Source organism: Dipodomys merriami, unplaced genomic scaffold, assembly GCF_024711535.1.
Source record: "Dipodomys merriami isolate MVZ:Mamm:240054 unplaced genomic scaffold, mDipMer1.0.p SCAF_35, whole genome shotgun sequence".
In the NCBI taxonomy this organism is placed as follows: Eukaryota; Metazoa; Chordata; class Mammalia; order Rodentia; family Heteromyidae; genus Dipodomys; species Dipodomys merriami.
This window is the reverse complement of record NW_027205048.1, coordinates 15,870,261-15,891,046: the sequence shown is the minus strand read 5'-3', so window position 1 is coordinate 15,891,046 and position 20,786 is coordinate 15,870,261. Positions and strand designations below refer to the sequence as shown.

General features: G+C 46.5%; 2 protein-coding genes across 6 annotated transcripts in view; one reads left to right on the top strand and one right to left on the bottom strand.

Annotated features, from left to right (window-relative positions):
• LOC138803984 (inhibitory synaptic factor 2A-like) overlaps nt 1-7,210 on the top strand; it is a 56,257-nt gene extending 49,047 nt beyond the window's left edge. For both annotated transcript variants that reach the window (XM_069988294.1, XM_069988293.1), the window contains one exon: nt 6,260-7,210. In XM_069988294.1, coding sequence (XP_069844395.1) covers nt 6,260-6,443 — 184 coding nt within the window. In that variant the 3' untranslated portion in view covers nt 6,444-7,210. The remainder of the gene's footprint in view (nt 1-6,259) is intronic.
• LOC138803983 (dedicator of cytokinesis protein 1-like) overlaps nt 1-20,786 on the bottom strand; it is a 231,270-nt gene that overhangs the window by 45,961 nt on the left and 164,523 nt on the right. Inside the window, exons 26-28 of one of the 4 annotated variants that reach the window (XM_069988291.1) lie at nt 18,086-18,213; nt 16,319-16,414; nt 7,851-8,149 (exon numbers count right to left, since the gene is read on the bottom strand). In XM_069988291.1, the coding sequence (XP_069844392.1) occupies nt 8,108-8,149; nt 16,319-16,414; nt 18,086-18,213 (266 nt within the window). In that variant the 3' untranslated portion in view covers nt 7,851-8,107. Of the gene's footprint in view, nt 1-7,850; nt 8,150-15,955; nt 16,415-18,085; nt 18,214-20,786 lie in introns of those variants that run through there. The other 3 variants (XM_069988292.1, XM_069988289.1, XM_069988290.1) reach the window with 3 other exon arrangements.

The following is a 20,786-nucleotide window of genomic DNA, read 5'->3' as shown; positions in this document are numbered from 1 at the left end:
CAACAGGTACGAATTCTGTATTGAGATGGGGCCTACATGCATATAGGTATGTAGATATATAAGACATACATCTACATACATGAGATCATGTGTATAATAAATCAGACATTATATAACATGCATTAGAAATTATACAAGTAATAGGATAAGTAGAATTCTAGACAAGTAGAACAAATAGTTCTACAGACATAACAAACGTTGAATGTAAGAGAGCAAACGGGGCAGGAGCAGTAGGCTGAGATGTGGAGTAGGAGGATTTGGTTGAGCTCATCAGTTCACTGCGATTCAGAACACAGAGAGCATGCTCTGAGCCTGGCACTGCTAAACACACTGCAGATGAAAGATGGATCCAGTATAATCCGTACCTTAATGGGCAAAACCAGCTGCCAGCCTACATCAGCCATGCTGAAGGAGAAGAATGGAGGGAAGCTGGTAGAGGGGAAGGATACTTACACACAATCAAGAAGGGGGCAGACCTGGCCTCTCCAGAAAACCCACCGGAAGAAGGGGTGACGTGTCACCTAAATGCAGACATATGACCAGGAATATGAAATGGCCTTGTAGATTCCCCACAGCAGCCCTGGCAACAGGAAAGCAAGAATGATGGAAGAGAAGAGGAGACTCAGATACTTCAAGTCCCAAAGAGCAAATGCTGACACTTTGGAGTGAGATGGTTGAGTGAGACCAGTGGGAATACTCGGGAGACTTCGTTGCGGGCACACTCGCTGGGCCCCGCTGCTAGGAAGGCAGGGGAGACACCTGAGCTGGGGTCTAGGGGTGCAGAGGGCTCAGCCTGCCGGGGGAGTGGTGGCCGTCAGCGGTGTGTGGAAAGACCAAGGGAAAACATGGGTGAAAACCGGCTTTGGACATGGCGGACAGCTGATTCTGCCCAAACAGAGATGGTCCTAGAGAGTATATTCAGAAGAGAACGGTGCCGTTTCTGCCTCTGCTTGGAGAAGAAGGCAAAAGACTTGCCCACCTTCCTGTAGCACAGAAAGGGGAGTGCGGGGCCCGGAAGTGAACCCTAGTGTTTGGCTTCCTCTGGGCAGAGGCAGTGCTGCCCATCAGGTGCTGGAAGCTGGCCAGATTCTAGCTGACTTCTCTTCACATGGTTGTGCTTTGGGACTGGATTTACTCAACCTACACGCTAAGAGGCTTCCCAAACCCCAAAGAGTTAGGCCCCCTGAGCCCGCATCGCTGTTGCCCGAGACCATTCTGTGAGTGCAAGCGCGTCCCTTCCATCATTTCACAGTCAGGGAAGCTCCGGTCCCCAAGGTGATCTGATTTATCCACAGCAGCAGAGCATGAATCGGTCCAGGGCCACGGTTAGCACCAGGGACTCTGTGATCTAATTCAAAGAGAATTAAAAGCAGAGACTTGGGATCCGCAGCCCACTGAGCCACTCGGCACCGGCCGACGAGAGAAATCAAAGACTTCAAGTTTTCTTCCACTCCAGAAAACAAACAAGTACTTGGAGCCAAAGTCATCTACTTTGAACTCTTCCCCACTACCTAGAGGGAATGAGGTCAGAGACTGACTGCATCCAATAAACCTGAGGAGTTGGAGACAGCTTGCAAAGCAATCTGGCAGGCCCAGGTATTTCTACGAGCATCAGACAGACAAACAGTGGAAGCATCAGACACAAAGGAGCACCCTGCTCTTCATTAGGAAGTGGCTGGGAGCAGACGCCCTGAAAACCTAGCCACCCCAGGGGAGGAAGCAGAGCCGAGTGTGAGCTGATGGCGCAGCCTGACATTTGGGGCAGATTTTTACTTCTTTGGAAACATATAGGATAATGATAATAATTTTGTTACGACAGTCCGCATACTTAAAACTCATTTTTAAGAGAAAAAGACTGAAGAAACAGCCCCCACCTGACTTAAGCACATGTCCGTTCGTATGGCACTGAGAGGTCCAGATGAGCACAGGTGTGCAGAGCTAGGGCTTCCACACACGGGGAGGTTCTGTTGTCAGCAAGGGGAACAAATAGACATGCAAGCGGGCAATGAAGAGCGACACACAGGGACATAGTAAGACGTCCTGTGGGATCCTTCTCCTCAGTGAAACCCACGGGCTACCTCCGCCTAAGGGCAGACACTAAGGGAGAGCCTACCAGGCCCCAGACCCGGAGATTCACGCTCTGAAATCAGCAGCCACGACACTGTTCTGACTGCTTATCCCGCTGAGGTGTTAACCCTTCATCAAGATGCACATAGCTGCTGGCCTGGGTGTTACACATGCCAGCTTAGGCCCCTGAGCTGGATAGCACACAGAAAGGCTCCTGCTTTAAGTGCCACGGACAGAGACTTGGACAACTGAATGGAGTCTAAAGAGACACAGGGATCCAGATCCCAGACACTCCATCTCCCCATGCAGCGAAGAGCAAGCTCTGCTCTGGTGCAGGCCCCCTGGTTGCTTCTGATGGCCATTAGAAGCAACATCATCACAGGACAAACAAGAGTTTGGGCTCAGACCCTCCTTTGGTACAGAAGAAGGCACAGAGAATCAATGATATGACCAGTCCCCTTTAGGAAAGCACCAGAAACTGGCCAATTGAAGGCCAATCCTAAAGGTGCCAACAAACCACCAAGCTCCTGCAGACACCTAGGGAGAGGAAGCAGCGAGCAGGCCGGCACGCTGCATCCTGCAGAACACGGTTCAGACCAGTGCTGCAGAGGGAAGTCAGGCCGTAGACTGCCTGCCTAAATCTCTACTGCATCACTCACCGTCTCCACAAGGAGCCCCGTGTGTCTGCGCTACACAGGACCTCACACTGGGAACAGGATAAGAAGAGCAACCCCACTGGGAGGGTCAAGGCAACGGGGATGAGCACTGAGTCAGGACTGGCCTTCCAGACGCCAGTCTGCATCCATGCAGGAAACGCTGCCTAGGCAGCTGCCGTGACTCAGGTTCAGACAGAGCTGCTGGGAACAGACACAGCACACCGTTCTTCCCCTGGCCATGGCACCTGCGATCAGGAAGAAGAAAGCCAAAAATAGTGTAGACACAGATGGAGTTCCGTGTTAATGTGCAGGAGGAATTCATGGAGGATGGAGGTGGGCGCATAAGTGGGAAGTGATCAGACATTTGTGGACCTGAAGGGCAGCGGGATGGTGAGTGGACAACCCTGCTAGGAACTGATGGCAGGTGCTCCAGGAGGGGTAAACAATGTCCTTCAAGAAGACAACACTGTGACCGCAGCCACGCACAGGAATCCCGCTACCGATGGGAGCAGGTCATTCCAGTGTCTGGGTGAAAGCCATCCCCACCCCCCGCCAGCCAGGTTCCCCATGGCCCTGTCTGGACAAGGAGCCATGCATGGAAGGCTAGTCAGAGGAGCTGCAGTGGCCTGGAATGTCCTCGAGACAGGGTTCTTCTAGCTGTATAGTTGTTAAGACTAAAGGAACCCCTGTCTACCTTGGCCAGAGACAGACAGACTCAAGCTTGTGTCTAGCTGTGTGCTTCACCTCTCAGTGATTTGGTATAGCAGCTTAACACCAAGGAAAGTCTCAGCAGACAGCAGTGGAGCACGGTGCAAACATGCCTGCTAGCAGCCGGCGTTCCTGTGACTGCCTGGTGATGCACACTGACCCCACAAGCAGATGCCTGCAACCTGACTGCTGTACACGTGGCAGCCTGCGGCAGGGCTCACAGCCACTCGCTCCCTCCATCGCCCCACTGCAGGCCTGTCCCAGAGGCTCTCAAGGCTCCGGGTGGCTCACCAAGCCCACTCTGGTTGCAGTGTGCCAGGACAGCTTTCTGGAGGAGTATGGACAGAGTCTACTCGACAGATAAAGTCGAGTCATTCTGTTAACAAGGACTCAGATTAGATTACTCTGTGATTACACGGCTCTGCGGTGTGATAAATTGGTTAATAACAGGATTCCCAATGTAGTTACTTAATGGGAATTCAATAATTATAGGTACCCAGGACTGCACTGTTAACTCTAAGAAATGCTAGCGCTATCCACTGTCCTGACAACCCAAAAACCTAGGCAGGACATCTGAAATGGCCCCAACCTGGAAGACAGGTGTTCAGTACCAGCCAGGCACTTTGGTAGCACTTTTCTTCGGTGCCCAGCATGCCACCCCTCGGAGACTCAGTCAAGGGGCTCTTGTTTGCTAGCGAAATGAGAAGTCTCTAATAGATCTCTTTCTGAGTTAGCCCTTGATCCCACTGGAAAGTTAGTGATCCACAGATGATGTGGATAAAATAGTATCCAATTCATAACATATATTTAAGAAATTTTTTCATGGGCTCCTTTCTTAGGGGGAAGCTTCTTATCACAATAGAGTAAGACAGGAACTACTATCCTTTTTCAAAGTAGAAAAAAAAAACAACAACTATAAAGCTTTAAACAAGATGCAGGACCTAAGCCAGACCTCCATCTTGGCTCTTCACTGGGGCAGGAGTCACAGACCCGTTCACCACCTCCAGAACTGAGGCCTGAATTTCACATGCACAGTGCAGACGTACACCTATACTTTTCACAGCTGTTTCTAAGAGGGACCATTCCACCATCCACTCTCACACATTCTGGAGTCACGAGACTAGAGTTTATGAGCAGTTTTGGGATGGGGTAGGGAGGGGGTGGCTTGAACTCAGGGTCTGGTGCACCTGCCTAGCTTTTATCCACTCAGTGCTGGAGTGCTACCATTTGAGCCACATGTCCACTCTGGGCTTACTGGTGGTTAAGCGGTGGTAAGAATCTCACAGACTTTCTTGCCCAGGGTGACTTTGAACTGCAATCCTCAGATGTCAGCCTCCTAAGTCGCTAGGATGACGAAGTTGAGCCTTCACTCCACTCCCTGTGCATGGCAGATCTCACAGGGGCCTTTGAAGTAGGGAAAAGAGAGTTTGCTTGAAGAACATAGGGTAACTAGCCATAAACATGTTTAAGAAGTTTTGGGGATATTTTTAGGAATATTATAATCTTTGACCATTAGTAAAATGTAGCAATGAATTTAAAACATAAAGAACTATTAGGTAGGGCTGGACCTTGTTTTTAAAACTCCAGATAATACAGTTTTGCTACTTTGTCTTTCCAAAATGTCAAAATTTGGTTAGTATAAATGGTTCCCTAAATCCACAGGGTTTCATGTTTATACATGGTTTATGGTTTTCACTAGTTATAAAAGGTTATGAACATTTGCATTATTATTGTTGCTGAGCCTCTAATGAAATCTAGTGACCTTTCGTCTGGCCACCAGATTCAACAAGGAAAGAGGACACAGAATCCTCCAGCTCCCTGGCCCAAACCACAGGGTGCCGAAGATGAGTGGGAAAGTCACAGAAAGGCAATCCCCACTGCTGTGGATAGTGGCAGAAATATAGCAAGTGGGTCGGTGACTCTGTCCCACAGACCCAGGGAACCCAGACAGGGAAAGCCAGGGCAGCCAAGACAGCCCTGCCCTGGGGAGAAGGGATGACTCCAGGTGAGTTGACGGTACTCTTCATAGAAACTTCTTGAGTAGCAACATACATTTGAAGAGTCATCTTTAATCTTATCTTTCTAACGAAAACATCACTACTGGCAAACATCTTTCCCCTGTAACTACATGTTTGCACACTTTGGCTGCGGAAATGTAATTATAGTTTGTGTTGTTTTTCCCAAACACTATCTGTGTTGTTTCCTGAAAATCCATTTGGTAACAATTGTGTATTATAAAATGGTGTAGACTTGTTAAACACCAGGCGCTCCCTAGCCTCAGTCAGACGCTCTGGCTCCTAGGATGAGTCAAATTTTACAAGGAGAATGCAGTCCAAGGTCATTTTGCTGCACGATGGCTGAGGTGATAAATAGATTTCTCTGATTGATGACAAGCTGCATAGAACAGAGCTTGCGTGGGCCTGGCAGGTATGTGTTAGGATAGTCTATACTTACTCCCACTACATGGCGATATGTGCACAGTCCAGGATAAACATTAGATCATTCATATTGCATGGTTTTCACTTCAACAGATACCTTACAGATGTCCACACCAGCTACATACATCAAAACTGCATTATTCCACCCATGAAAGCAAGTAAATTATTTTCATGTGAAAATAATCTGATTTGAAAGCAATTTCAAAGCAAGCTAAAGTTAAAACATAATATAGCCAATTGCTTAACAGGGTACCATACAGTTACTATGAATGTATAAAGTTACCTAAGAATGGCCACTACCAGACAGGATTGTCACCCCGGTTTGCTGTCCCAGAGGGGGATTATCAGACAGGAAGGAGCACGTACTGAAGTCTTCCTTTGTCTTTCTAGTGTGGAGCTGGATTTCAAGCAGCAAGAAGACAAATTGCAGCCTGTGCTGAAGAAACTGCACCCAATCGAGGAAACTCAGGTTGTACCTTCGCCTTATACACAGGAGACTTACTCCTCGACACCCAAGCAAAAATCCAAAACTGAGTCCAAAAAGCACGGAAGATGGAAACTCTGGTTTCTTTAAGACTCGTGGTGATCGGAGTATCGAGGCCGTCTTTAAAACCCACAGGAGTTATTAAGTCAATCCTCTTCCAAAACGAACAGGAACAGGATGAAGGGAACTGAGGCGCAGACTCACGCGCTCCCCGCTTCTCGCCCTGTGTTCCTACCAAAAAGGCCTTTGTACCAACAGATCATTAACAGAGCAAGAGAGTAAAGGGCACACCTAGCCAGCTGCTCTTTTCAGTCCTCTGATGTGGGATGTAGAGACTGAGAGGAAAGCCTATGTAGTAAAGATGATCAGTAAAAATCCTCCCCCCTCCCCCTACAGCCCCCCACCCCATCCCTAGCTCAAGAACTACACCGCCAGTCAGCGATGGGCGGGTTATCACTCCCTGGACACAGCTAACACCCATAGAGTTATTTTCAAGCCTTTATTTTTTTTAAATAATGAGAAGAAACAAGCAAGCCTTACGTTTGCAAAGGACTTCATTTTTACATTTCATTTTGCAAATAAGCAAGGGGCTGGGGGGCGGGGGGGGCAAGTGCAACTCTCAGCACACCAAATTCCGGAGAAAGCACAATTTTTTCACGTGGTCAGAGACCATGAATAAGCTCTAAAATGTGACTTTATGTGTATTTGCCTTCATGTGCTGTCGCGCTAAGCCAAGTGACCACAATTCAGTGTCACATCGACACCTCAAATTTAACATCCTCTTCATCCCCAGACCTACAACATGTTTACTGCTCTTTTTCCAAATGGCCAGCAGCCAGGAGGTCCCTAAAGTCAGGACATGCCTTTAATCACTGAGAGTTGACAGGGTCAGAGCTTACAGGACACTAAGCTTTCTAAGATCTCGTTTTTAATCTTTTGGTACCCAAAGGCCAAATGATACATTCTGGCAAGAATTTGAAAACACACATTGAGATAAACAATGGATAATACTGTCACCAATAAATCACAGGCATCGGGCCCTAGCAGGAAATATTTTAGTGGATCAATCCTGGGCCCCCGTGAGCACGGCCAGACGTTTCATGCAATTCGTTACACTCTGTCACAGCCGTGCAAGATCTGGCCACCTCAGAGTGAAGCTGTGTGTTTCTTTTAGCTGCTACCAATGGACAAACTTAATATCACCTACATGTAACTTGTTAGTGAGCTGTGCTATGCGACATACTTAGGGGAAAGCTGTGAAATCCAATGTTTTTAGGTATTTTTTAAATGCACAGTAACAGAGTTCTTTTTGACTACACATCGCAACTGTAAACCTCCATTCCTTTATTTTTCCACTGGTTTCTTCGCACCTTTGCAAATATCTTTTTTATAGGAACTGAAATCCCCTCGTGTGCTAATGACGCTGTCTATCAAGTTTCGGCTTTCCACAATAGGAAATAGGAAGTTTTATTTTTGCCTTTTATTTATTTATTTGTTTATTTATTTATTTATTGGTACAACGGAAATTTTGGACAGTTTGTGGACATACCAGAAAACATAGTCTTCAAGTTTTTGTGCAGGAATCTGGTCTCCTGTCTAACTGTGTGCTCCCACACCCAACTCACGGCTTAGAGGCCGAATACAACGTGGTCTCCCTCACAGAAAGGGTCTCAACCTGCTTCCTCCAGATTCAAGCTACTTCTTGCCACACATTTTCTTCCGACTCAACAGTAATTCCATTTTAGTTTCCCAAGTTAGGGTTCTAAAGGAGCCATTGACCAGCAATCGGATCTGAACTAAGAAGAGAAAGTAAGAGAATATATAAGCATTCTTTGGGGGTGATGCTAACAAGATAGCGGAGCTATATTTAACACATGCATACACATATTTAACTCTCTCTCTTTTACATGCACACACACATACATGCACACACACACACACACACACACACACACACACACACACACCTTTTGTGGAAACATTATATAAGCATTCAAATCTCTGAATAGCAGTAACTGAACTGAGACATTTCTTTTTGTGCAAGAAGATAAGCAAGTTGACCCTGTACCAGGAAGGAAGTGCAATTGTTTCATGTAGACTCAATATTTAAAAAAAACGTGTTTCATGTTTTTTATACTGTTTTTAACTAAAGTTATGAAAATGTTTGCAACAAGTTACCTTTCCTTATGTCAGAAGAACCCTCCCTCCACCCCCTCTTGGTGAACTGAATGAAGTGCTTTCTAACCAGTACTGCGCAGTGTCTAGATGAGAACACCTCCCAGCCCCAGAGAGGTCACCATTTCCAACTAGTGTTGACCAAAACACTAAAAAATAAAAAGATCAACATTGTCAGAGTCAAAAAGAAAACTCTAAAGATAAACTAACTACACCCTAAAAGTAATACCATCTCCCAAATAGAAAAATATATTTTAAAAACCATTTCCTAGGTTAATTGCAACACATCCTTGACAGATGGTGATCCTTCTCTTGGGAAGATTGAAGTGAAAACTTTGATACCAAACCACGGTAAATCAGTCTTCCCCATATGTAGACGTAACTCATGCCATTACAGATAGAGACTTCAATTATTATACTTGTCATCAAGTTCTTTACTAATTTTTAAATAAAAACTCAAACATAATGTTTTGTATGGCTTCTAAATTCATTTCTTACCCTCAGGACATTGAAAAAATATGAAGTAAGCTAAGAAAATCATAGTGAAGGAAGGAATGGGTCCCGGGAAGGACAAAGCCAGGTACTCTGTGATCTGGGCACCGCCAAGTGTTGCCTGCGCTGGCTTGGAGACAGGGGACCTGCCAGGTTTGCCCAGCTCCCTAAGCATGAGCTTGGACACCAACAAGACAGGTTAACTTTTTAAGATGGGCAGGGAAGCATCAGGCTTAGAGCACCACGTGCCTGTAGTGTGAAGTGTAACTTTTAAAGAGCTCCAGCACGGTCAGCTCACCTCAGCCAATGTCACCACCGCAACACTCCCTGGGCGCCAGCAGACAGCTTCACCCTACAGCATCCACCAAGCAGGGGGGATCCTAGCCATGGGGACAGGACAGCTCCTTCCTTTGTTCCTGCCTTTCTGCCCCACAGGAGGAGGGGGCAATCACCTTGGCTGGGTTTAGCACCTGCTTCCTCAGTGAAATCAGCCCAGCCCTACCAGTGTCCAGAACCCACTGGGAAGCCACAGGGCACGCAGACTTGGACCAGAGGCTTCTGCAGCCCTGACTCAGGGGAAAGAAATGGATGAAGACCGGAGCTGTGTGTAAAAGGAAGGCAGGCGCCCTCACATGGGCAGGGGAGGAGGGGAAGAGGTTCCCCAGATACATTCTATAATCATCTGTAAACTCTTGACCACCCCCACCTCCAGGAGCCATTCCCATAAAGGGAAAGAGACAGGAAAGGCATGGGCTAACCAACTGAGAAGGACCCCCAGGCACCCTGCAAGGCTGCTCAGGGGCCTGCTGCATAGAGCTGGGTACCAAAGGGGTGAGGAAAACCGGACCTCGGCTGAACACCTCCCCCCCACCCCCCGCGCCCCCGCTACACACACATACACTGACAAGAGCAAAGAGGCATCTGGTAACACAGCTTTCCTTGAGGGATTTACCACACGCGGGTAGGAATTAAGATACACAATCACTAAATGAACCCGAAATGACCACTTCCACTGAAAGAGTTTTTCATGGCTGAGAATAAGAACTAGAAACAAGTAAGGGGTGGGAACTTTTCCCTATTACATTGTGTAGAAGGCCAGGACAACTTTACAAAGCCTACCACTGTTGGGTGACTCTTTAGGAGCATTTTTACCAGGAAGTGAAATTTCGCTTGATGCTAACAAAAGCAATCTCATAGGTGCAAAGTCATCTAAAGACAACAGGGGCAGATATCCAAACCAATGTGTTCCTTGATCTTCAAAACTTCCACCACTCACACTTGGTCTGGAAGTAAACAGCACTATGATGCAAAGATGTCCCATCCCAACCATGAATTAGCATAAACTAATCATGTTGTAATTGGTACCATGCAGCCTGATGGGTGGCAGATCACTGAAAGCTGCTTATTACCCTGGAAATCACTCAGTAATTAACTTAAGCCACCTTTGCAGTTTAGTATCCATATGCAGAAATTATAAAACGTATTTCGATCACGTACTGATAACATTTTTATTTCCTCTGCCATAAACCCACAGGGAATGGGCAACCTTAAAACACTACTGGGGGAGAGGGGGCTGGGATGTGACTTATTGGTACAGTGCTTGTCTAGCATGCATGAAGCCCTGGGTTCCATTCTTCAGTATCACATACACAGAAAAAGCCAGAAGTGGCACTATCGTTCATGTGGTAGAGCGCTAGCCTTGAGCAAAAGAAGCTTAAGGACAGTACCCAGGCCCTGAGTTCGAGCCCCCCCCCAAAAAACCACTGGGGGTCACAGGAATTAAGAAAAATTGCTCTACCAATACCAACTACATAGCTTGTAGGCAGAGCTGGAAGGGAAAATCAGGGGAAGCAGAGGGAGGGGTGACATTGTCCAAAGAGAATTAGGCACATTACTTGACTTACAATGGCAAACCCTCCATACAACACCCTAATAATAACAATAAAATTACATAAAATGAAATTACATGAATTTACATAAAATGAAAGCATCTTAAACTTATAAAGACATCACTGTTCATACACAGATGTGCATTAGGGAGATTTTCTGAAAACCTTGTGCTCTGTCAGAAGATTTACTAACAAGCGGAGTAATTAAGAATTTGTGTGATACTTGAATACAAGAGCCACACATTGTCTACTCGAAACATTTACAATATATTTCTCCATTGCCAACAAAGACTTAAAAAACAGCAATTTTTTAAAAAGCATATCATATACTTAAATTCCAAGAGAATAAACATCTCGATATAACAGCTCATGCAGGATTCAGCATCCTTGCAGAAAGATTTGCTTCTGAGCCATGGTAACAAGGCACAATTCACCAGGAAACCAATTCTATAAACCTATTTTCCAAATGAAGAAGCTTGTCAGGTACTTATTTGAACCACCCACAAAGAAAATATGGATTTTTTTCCTTGGTACCAACATCAAAATCCTAACCCCCACATCAGGTACCCAGAGGGGAGAAGAAAAAAGAAGTGTCCATCACTAGACTCCAGAAAGTCAGAGGCTTAGTGGAGAATCTAGGCAGGTCTTTCTGTCCCTACACCTGCTTCTGTGAACATTCCCAGGAAAACACCTTCATTAGATGAGGCCCACACTTCCATTTTAGTGAATTAGTAAATTTCAGTCTTCTGGAGTACATCCAGGGCAAAGAAGATTCTACAACAGTCCTTCCCCCTCAGTTACACTTTTAAAGGATCCATGAACAAAACACAAATCCAATCATCTTCAAGAAGCTATGCCAGCTGTAATACCATAGAAGAAGGAACATTGCTACGTATCAATGGTTTCAGCAGCTAATTCCGGGGAAGACTGTGCACAGTAAGGCCCAGGCCACCACCAAATGTCTGTTCTGGCCCCTATAGACAACACGAGGCATCTGCCCCAGCTGTGATCCCTGCCTATAAAGGACCCCTGCTCAGCAATAAACCCGCCAACCACACAGAAGAGAGAGGAACACTGAATATGTGCAGGGCCTGGGCAGTCTTTGAGAAAGGAAGAGAAAGAGGAACCATGAAATCTAACATGATATAAAACTATTTTGCTCAATTATGCCACAGCATCAGAGTACAGCAGAGATGCAATGACCTTCAAATCTGTGGCAAGGTCACTGCAAATCTTCAATTTCAGGGCTTGTTGAGAGCAACAACATATCTATTCTCCCATAGCCAAAGAATGTTCTGTGCATTTTTGTTTTATTTTAATATAATACTTAGGATCATGGGAGAGTTCAACCTTATGCATGAAATGCATTCCAAAAGCCATTTCAAATATAATGAACTAAAACTAATGATACATAGCTGACTGCAAAATGAAGCTTTTATAAAGGATCACAGACACCGATAACAGAAGCCTTGTGCTTCTATCAGAGCTTACCAGCTGTGGTGACAGTTGCCCAGTTCCCATCTATAACACAACTAGGCAGAGAATGCCCCAGGCCCAGAGGGCAGTCCTGATGGATACTGTTCCCTGTGCAACCTGACAAAATGTCCACTGCTTCTAGTGCCAGTTCCAAGCAGGAAGTTGTTGAGCGAGCCAAGTCTCTTAAGAGTTTTTTTTCTTATTATACTGTTGTTTTAGAAGTGATATACGGCAAGGTTAACTTTACATATATTGGGTGCTATGTACATTTCATTTCTTTTGCTTAGTATCTATCAGCTGTTTCCTCCTCGCTCATTGCCCTCCTCCCATCACCGCCCTTGAGTTGCTTCATTCACTCTCCTCAATGTTCAGTGAAGCTGACGGCCCCTCTACTGTATTTTTCCACCCGCTTTCCATTGATTCTGTGTCCTCCTCCCACCTCCCTTGGATGTGCATGTGTATACACCATTTATGAGACAAAGAATACCAGCAAGACAAATTAAGAGGAGGTCCTTTGTTAAACCTTGTCTTTGGGGTTCTTTTCAGTTTGTATATTAGTTTACAGACATATGAGGAAGTGCCTGGACATTACATTTTGAGTGAGGTAAGCCAAGATCAGAGAGACAAAAGGCACATGGTCTCCCTGACATACAGATGTTAGGTTTCAAATGCATTGAGATATGACAAAGTAAACAGGACTCAAGAAACTCATACACAATGAGACGCAAAGAGGATAGTTTCAAAGAGTTTTTTTTGAAATAACTTCAAGGTGTTCAAAAGTCCATTTTGACAGATAACTTGGAACCTTGAAGCAGTTCCTCAGTCATTCAACTTCTCTGGCACACAGTTTACACACACACACACACACACACACACACACACACACACACACACACAACACACACACACACACACACACACACACACACACACACACACACACACACACACACACACACACACACACACACACACACACACACACACACACACACACACACCAGAGTAATATACAAAGCTTAAAACCTCCAAGGTAGATAAGACAGATGTGTGAACCTTTGCCTGCTCCTCTCTCCATGCTCAGATGTCCACTGATACACTGTCTCAGGCCTGTTGGGGATATGTGTGCTGTACTCTTTCTCTAACCCAATGGCACAGAGGAGCAGCAGAGATGAGAAGCCACAGCACACAGCCACACCGCAAGAAAAGGGGGAGGCCAAGGTGAAGTGCATTAAGCAGGACACCGCTTCCATCGCGCACTCGGCAGACTCCGAGATGAGACTCTTAGTTAGTGGACAACTGAGAGGTGTGTCTCAAAACCCAAATATTAAGTGGTGAATGCCTTTCTTGACACATCTTCATGCTGTCACACTCAGAAAGTAATTACAGTGTATTCAGGGTTATTTCTCTCTGAGATTTCTCCCATGGTCACTCAGTTTTACAAAATAACAGCTAAGTAAACTTTTTAAGATTCCTTTTTCAGTTAGGTTCGCGGGAAGGGGAAGCAGGCAGGTGAAGCGCTCAGGCGCTTTCTGGCTTCCATAGACTTCAACAGAAGGTAGGGCTGTAGGGGAAGAGCCTCCACATGGCAGTGGGCTGGGCCTGCTCAGTCACTGACAGTGTCCTGAACCATGGGGCAGGCCAGGGTTGGGCGAGGACTGGCAGGCCCGCTTTCCAGACCGTGCAAAGGCCCAGCTGCAGGAATGCCCAAGGACCCCAAGGAGCATGGAGGCTGCTCCAAGTCAGGGAATAGAAGGGCAGCAAACTGGTGGTCTGGCCCCTCCCCCTCCGGGAGACCCTGGACTGGGCGCTGATGGAAGTGAATCATGGCAGAGCATAGAATATATTCCCCCGAGAGCCGCCTCGCTCACAGGAGAGACGGTGGCGAATAGCTCACAGGCCTCTGGCGCCCCGGCTGAAGGAGGGCAGGGCACAAGCACTGGGACTCAGGCTCCCAGCAAGACTGAGGACAAGTGGACACCAGACCCGGGCTCTATCACAGCTCTGACACGCTGGTCAGAGGTCCTAACAGATTCCCCATTGGCCCGTGGGCACTGGGTACAATAGTCCATGCCAGTGGAGGGTGAGAATTAACCAGGAAACTTGCCGGTCATTCTTCAGTGTCCAGTCCATTAATAAAAGCTCATCGCAGAGTTGCTGTTGTACTGTCACTACTACTGTGTGACTGAGCAATGCGTCCTGGACCCAAGGTTTGAAAGGAGACGCCATGCTTCACCCCCTTCATTCTATCTGCAATAAAGATGGCTTACCACCCATGCAGTGCTGTATGGGTCTCTCCTCGCCCTCCTCTGCCCATTTTAACTGCTGGCAGGAAGACAACGAAGTGAGCACAGCCCTAGGACAACATCCCTCATCAGAGGGCAGAAGGTGTCGCTTAGTGGTGGAACATGTGCTTAGCATGCAAAAGACCTGGCTCTACTCAGAGGAAGGATTGTGCCTCCCCACCTCATTCCCTGGGGTCTGTGTTATACACCTCCACCTACTGTGAGCACGGGACCACCTCGCTCATCCCTCATGCCCTCCTCCTGTGTACCCAAGTACCATTCTGTCACATCAGCCTCACTACTCAGCCAGCCCATTCCAAGAAGTGACACGGCAGTATGTCACAGCACATGGTTCAGCCTCAAGCCACACGCCATCGATTCTACCTGAGCCCCTTTCCTAGTGCCCATATGCACATGCATCAAGTGCACCAGAGGACTACAACATCAGACCTCCTACTCCACAGAGCTCTGTCCTCTCAGTGTTAAGGATAAAAAGGTTTTTCTACATTCTGGTGAACAACAGTCCTGGAGTAAAGTATTCAAAGCAACAGGGAAATGGGCATACAACAATGGAAAGCCTACTTCAAATAGCGCCAATTTCCTGGTTCATCCCTGCAACGGCCCAAAAGTATATGACGCAAACATAAAAAGAAAGTGCCTGAACACAGCGGGTCCGGAGACTCAAAGACATAAGCCAGCATGGCTCATTGAAGAAAGACAGACTCCAACGCATTTGTCTGCCTCTGCGTCCCTTGTTGACTCCTGCAGCATCCATCCTCTGTCAGGAGGCCAGCCACCACCAGGAAATGAGTCCAGGGCTATGTCTTCTGTGCCACCCGGAGAGGCAGGGATTTCCCCTTACTTGTCCGCTCTCTAGCTAGGTGGAAAGATCCAAGGTCTCACACAATGAAGGCTCATATGCCTTTTCTGACTGCTAGTGAAAACCTACACCGGCTTTTGATATTTCAAGTATGAAAGTTATTTTTCTGAAAAGCCATCCAGTCAGGTTACTGAAAGAACAGTGCACATTACAAGTGGAAAAAGGTCAACAAGACTAACCTATGGCTCTTCTCCCTACGGAATCAAACTAAAGAACAGTGGGAGAAGGTGGAAGACTCAGGAACAAAGGCACCATGATATAAGATTACAAATTAATTGCTAAGATGTTCTTGGAATAAATTAATAATAGTTTTCCAAGTGTAACTACTCAGTATAAAAGAAACACACCTAGACTACTTTAGAGTCCACAATAAAATAGCCAACATGGAGTAGCTCAATTACTTTTTAAGACCCTTCATAAAATTTTATTAGTGCTACCTTAAATGTAAATAGAAAGAACGACATTGCCAGAAGAAAAAAGACTTAGAAGGAAATGCATGTCTTCAGTTAGAAGAAAGAAGAAAATCTAGCACCAAGTTTTCTGTGTCTCAAGTGCTAGCTGCTTATCCTCCATCTCAGGCATGGCCTCTAGAAGCACGTGGAAAAATGAGACAGTTTTCTACACCAGACTGTGTCTCGACTGCTCACTCTGTCTTAAGAAAGGGAGCTCGTTTCTCCATGCCAGTTGGAAAAAGACCAGATGGAATTGGAGGCAGGAGAAAAAATGGCAGTGCCTGGAGCATCCAAGCAGGAGCCGCTGAGCACTTACAATGAGTTCGGAATCCCGGCCCATGGAGATCACGGTCCGGTTCACTGTCCTGAGAAGTTTCTCCATGATTATCTGGACATGCCTCTGTGTTGGCCCCTGGAGGAAGACACAATTGTCAGCATGGAGACACGGCGGCTGTCCATCGTAAGGCCCCTTACTGTGAAGAGTCAGTCAATTACAACCCTTGGCCAGATGCATACGGATACACACACACACACACAACCACACAACCACACACACACACACACACACACACACACACACACACACACACACACACACACACACACACACACACACACACACACACACACACACACACAGGAAATGATCCTTGTCAAAGGCAAAGCCTTCCGAAAGAAAACTGAATGCATTTTATTAATTATAGTCTATTAATGATAATCTGCTATAATCACAGTAATTTAATTTAAGCAAACCTTAAAACTGAAAGCAAATCCATTTAAACAATGTAATGTTTATGATCCCTGATTAGACCACCAATTAGTTTTCTAAAGACATTTGGCCGTCTGTGAGTGGAAGGCAGGCAGATAACAAGCTGAACTGCTCTGAGAGTCAAGGCCTGACAACAGTCACAAAGAACAGAAGGTATGAGTGTCAGTTTAATAAACTATCTGAAAGTCACACTGTCATGGACTTCCCTTTTATTTAGAGTGGTACGGGGTTGTTGATCCTCTTCCACAAACCAAGATGTATGTACTGTGCCTTCCCTCAAATTCCCCTCTCCTTCCTGTGGCCTGTCCTACCACCTTCTCGCATAACCAATTCTCTGAAAAGATAAGCCATGGTCTGGTGGAGCCTCTCTAGCTGGCCTGGGGCAGGGCAACCCTTTCCAAAGGAAAGGCTCTGGAAAGCCAGTCCAGTATCGACACAAGGACTGATCCTCTTCCTAAGAGGCTTGGAGAGACTATGCCAACACGTGTGTTCATGTATGTTTATGTGTGCATGCGTGCTCATGTGAGCATGCATGCATCTGCATGAGCATGTCATGCCAGGTCATGCAGAAGAGACCTCAGAACAGATTCTGCCTGCTCGGAACATAGGCAGGTAGAACCCTTCTTCCACCACAGCATGCACTCCTGGAGAGGCAACGCACACATGGTATCACACGCACACGCACAGGCCTGACCTCCACAGGAGGGCTGCTCGGGACCGAGGCCCATGGTGAGCTTCTCCCATATGTGCTTCCCAACATCTGACTGACTGAAACAAGACCAGTGGAATAAGCATAGCGTTCAGAAATGCCAAAGAATATTCGGAGCTGGGAAGGCTGTGGAGGCCACTCCTTGCTGGCTGAGGAGCAGAGAGACGTTCTCTCAGGAGAACTCCCAGAGCATACTTGTCTTGTTGCCTTAAAACAAAACAAAAAACTTTGTGCGTCTAATAGTTTAATAAAAATAAAAAATTCAATAAAGAGTGTAGGTAATTAGCCAGATTTCAGCATAGAAGTCTTTATTTGACCTTCAAGACTAAAATGGAGGCTGTGAGGGGCATTTACTGGGAAGACCTGGGAAATAAACTAATTTCAATGCAACAGGATAAACCTTGCAATACAACATCATGATCTATGCATAAATAAAAAAGGCAAGGGCACACTGCTACAGAGAGAAAGAGAGAGGCTGAGCTTGCACACAAGGACCACGGCTTGACAAATGCATTGGGTACAGGTTTATGGAGCGCCATCAAGGTAAAGGCCAATGGCAGACGAGGCTGCCGGGAGCTGGACACAGGGGCGGGGCTGTCACTCACCACGTCCTTCTTGTACAGCACCTCCAGGATGTTGCTGAGCAGCTGGCAGCAGGCCTCCAGGTCCTCCTGCCTCTCCAGGTGGTACTTGAGCTGCTCCGTCATCATGGGGAGCAGGATCTCTCTGCAGTCTACAGGAAACACAAGGCGGCCCGTCAGTGCCAGGCGCTCTTGGCCCCTTTATGCGTTCTATCTTCACATTCTGCACCACAAAAGCTGCAAATTGTTGACCACAGTGCCATCATTTCTATGGCTGTCAGGAATTTATAACCTCACACAGGTACTTGTGCTTTTGTGAGCATCTCCATGAACATACACAGTATGTCACAAAGATGCATCATGTACACAAACCATAGCTGCACATATACTAGAGAAGATGTAAACACAAACCATGGGTTCTTTTTTTTTTTGAATTTATTTTCTCATACTATTAACGTATTGATTTACAACCTTAAAAGCTTTACTTCTTGTAACTGGGGGAAAAAAAAAAAACTCCCATGGCATATTTCTGTCTCTAGCTAGCTCTGGAGCAGGACATGAACACACTGGGCCCTTCCCAGGGTTTAGAGGGGATGAAGGATGAACAAATAGGACTCAGGGGCAGAAATATCACTCTGAGAAAAACAAAGGTAAAATGAAGAGATACTGGTGGGAAGGGTGAGGACCAGGCCAAAGAAGGTGTGGGCTTGCATTTGTTGTTGAGATAGGCACACACAACGACTGCTCAGAAAATGGAAGAGCAAGAAGGAAACGGATGCAAATGAAGTTAGAGATGAAATGAAATTCCTAACTGCCTCTTCCAGTTGGGAAACCCAGGAGAACGCCAGCATCCTCTAGTTTCCAACCTGGCTTGTTTATCACACCCGCTTGGTGTTTTGACAGTAACCCAAACGTTACTGCTTCCTTTAAGATGCAAAGCATGAGAGAGGCGGCGGGGTTTGGCAACATTAAATCGATGTAGCTGGATTTTAGGATTTACAACATTAATGATACATAAAAAGCATGTTTTGCATTAATGTTTCCTTGAGTGGTTTATGTAAGGAATGAAAAATGCGTGCAACGTTGGTATGGTTCCTCTTACGTATTCAGAAGCGCACACAGAGCTCTCCCAAGGACAAGGGTATAAGGAGAGACTGGAGCAGAGGGGAGGACAAGGTAGGCATGACACAAGCAAGGAGAAGGAAAGATCTAGAAATAACATGAACTCACCAGGCACTGGTGGCTCATGCCCATAATCCAAGCTACTCTGGAGGCTGAGATTTGAGGATTATAGTTCAAAGCCATCCCAGACAGGAAAGTCTATAAGACTATCTCCAATTAACCACCAGAAAACCAGAAGTGGTGCTGTGGCTCAAAGTGGTAGAGAGCTAGCCTTGTACAGGGACAGAGTCCAGGCAACCAAGTTCAAGCACCATGACCAACCAAAAAAAAGAAAAGAAAAACTTGAGATCCATGCTCTTCCTATGGGCAGCTAATTACCGAAGTTTTTTATTCCATTTGCATTTATTTCATGGTAAAAAAAACTAATCAAAAGTCAGCGTTTCCAGAAAGAGTTTAGGCCAATGAGTATATGAAGACATGGATATACTGATTTACATATTGACTTCACAATGACAATAATCCATCCACGGGCACAAATAATGTATGGGATACTAAAACTGTATGTCACCAGGGAAGATGGCAGGCCAGGCTTGTTGGCAGTGATGACTGGGGACATCATCCTGCAGGAAGTCAAGGAAGAGGGGACAGCACAGAGCTATGGGGCCACTGGGTCTCTGCTCTGAGGGAGTCCTCACACCCACTCCCGTATCAGCTCATCTCACTCTTCGTGTGATATAGATGAGAGCACCAAGGCCATCCCAAGAGAGGACAGGATCCTTTGGAACCTGGGGGGCTCCCAAAAGCCAAGTCAAGCTTTCACGGTAGGAGACGGCACCGATGTTGAAGTCAAGGACAAACCTCACAAGAGAAATGACTCCCAGGGGTGAATCCATCTGCAAACATAGCCGCATGGAATGCGTTATTCCAATGAAGACCCCAAACCCAATATCTCTTCCCCTAGAACTCCAATGTCTTCAAATTACATCCTCCCTCTTCAGTCACTCCACCCACATCTGCTGGCCTCAGCCACAGGCAACATGGGTGGAAGGCAAACACTCACCTAGAAGAGAGCTAGAAGAGCCCTGCTCGGCTCTGCTGCCCTGCGTGTGGCCCCCACTCAACACCTCCACGCAAGTCCTCTCTCCCTGCCAGGGGAACAGGTAGCTCACAAGGGCCCACTTTCAGCACTCCAGAAAACCTGGGCCGTCCCTGTCCACTAGGTCATCCTCTCTATAATGGATTCCATTCTGGAGAACCAGCCAATTTCCAAAGCATTTTAGAGCAGGTGTTCACAGCTAAGGAAAAGCAACAAGGAAGCCTTGGTAAACATGTTTTTTAACGCCTGCTGAGGAGGGACTCAAAGTGGCAGAGGGTGAAAGGCATGTAATCAGCACGGGCGAGAGGAAGGATGGGCCGATTAATGATTGTACAAATTAAGCCGGGCACTGGCGGTTCATGCCTATAATCCTAGCTAATCAGGAGGCTGAGATCTGGGACTTGAGGTTTGATGCTAGCTAGGGCAAGAAAGTCTATGAGGCTGTTATCGCCAATTAACCAGCAAACAGCCAAAAGGGAAGCCGTGGATCGAGTGGGAGAACAGGAA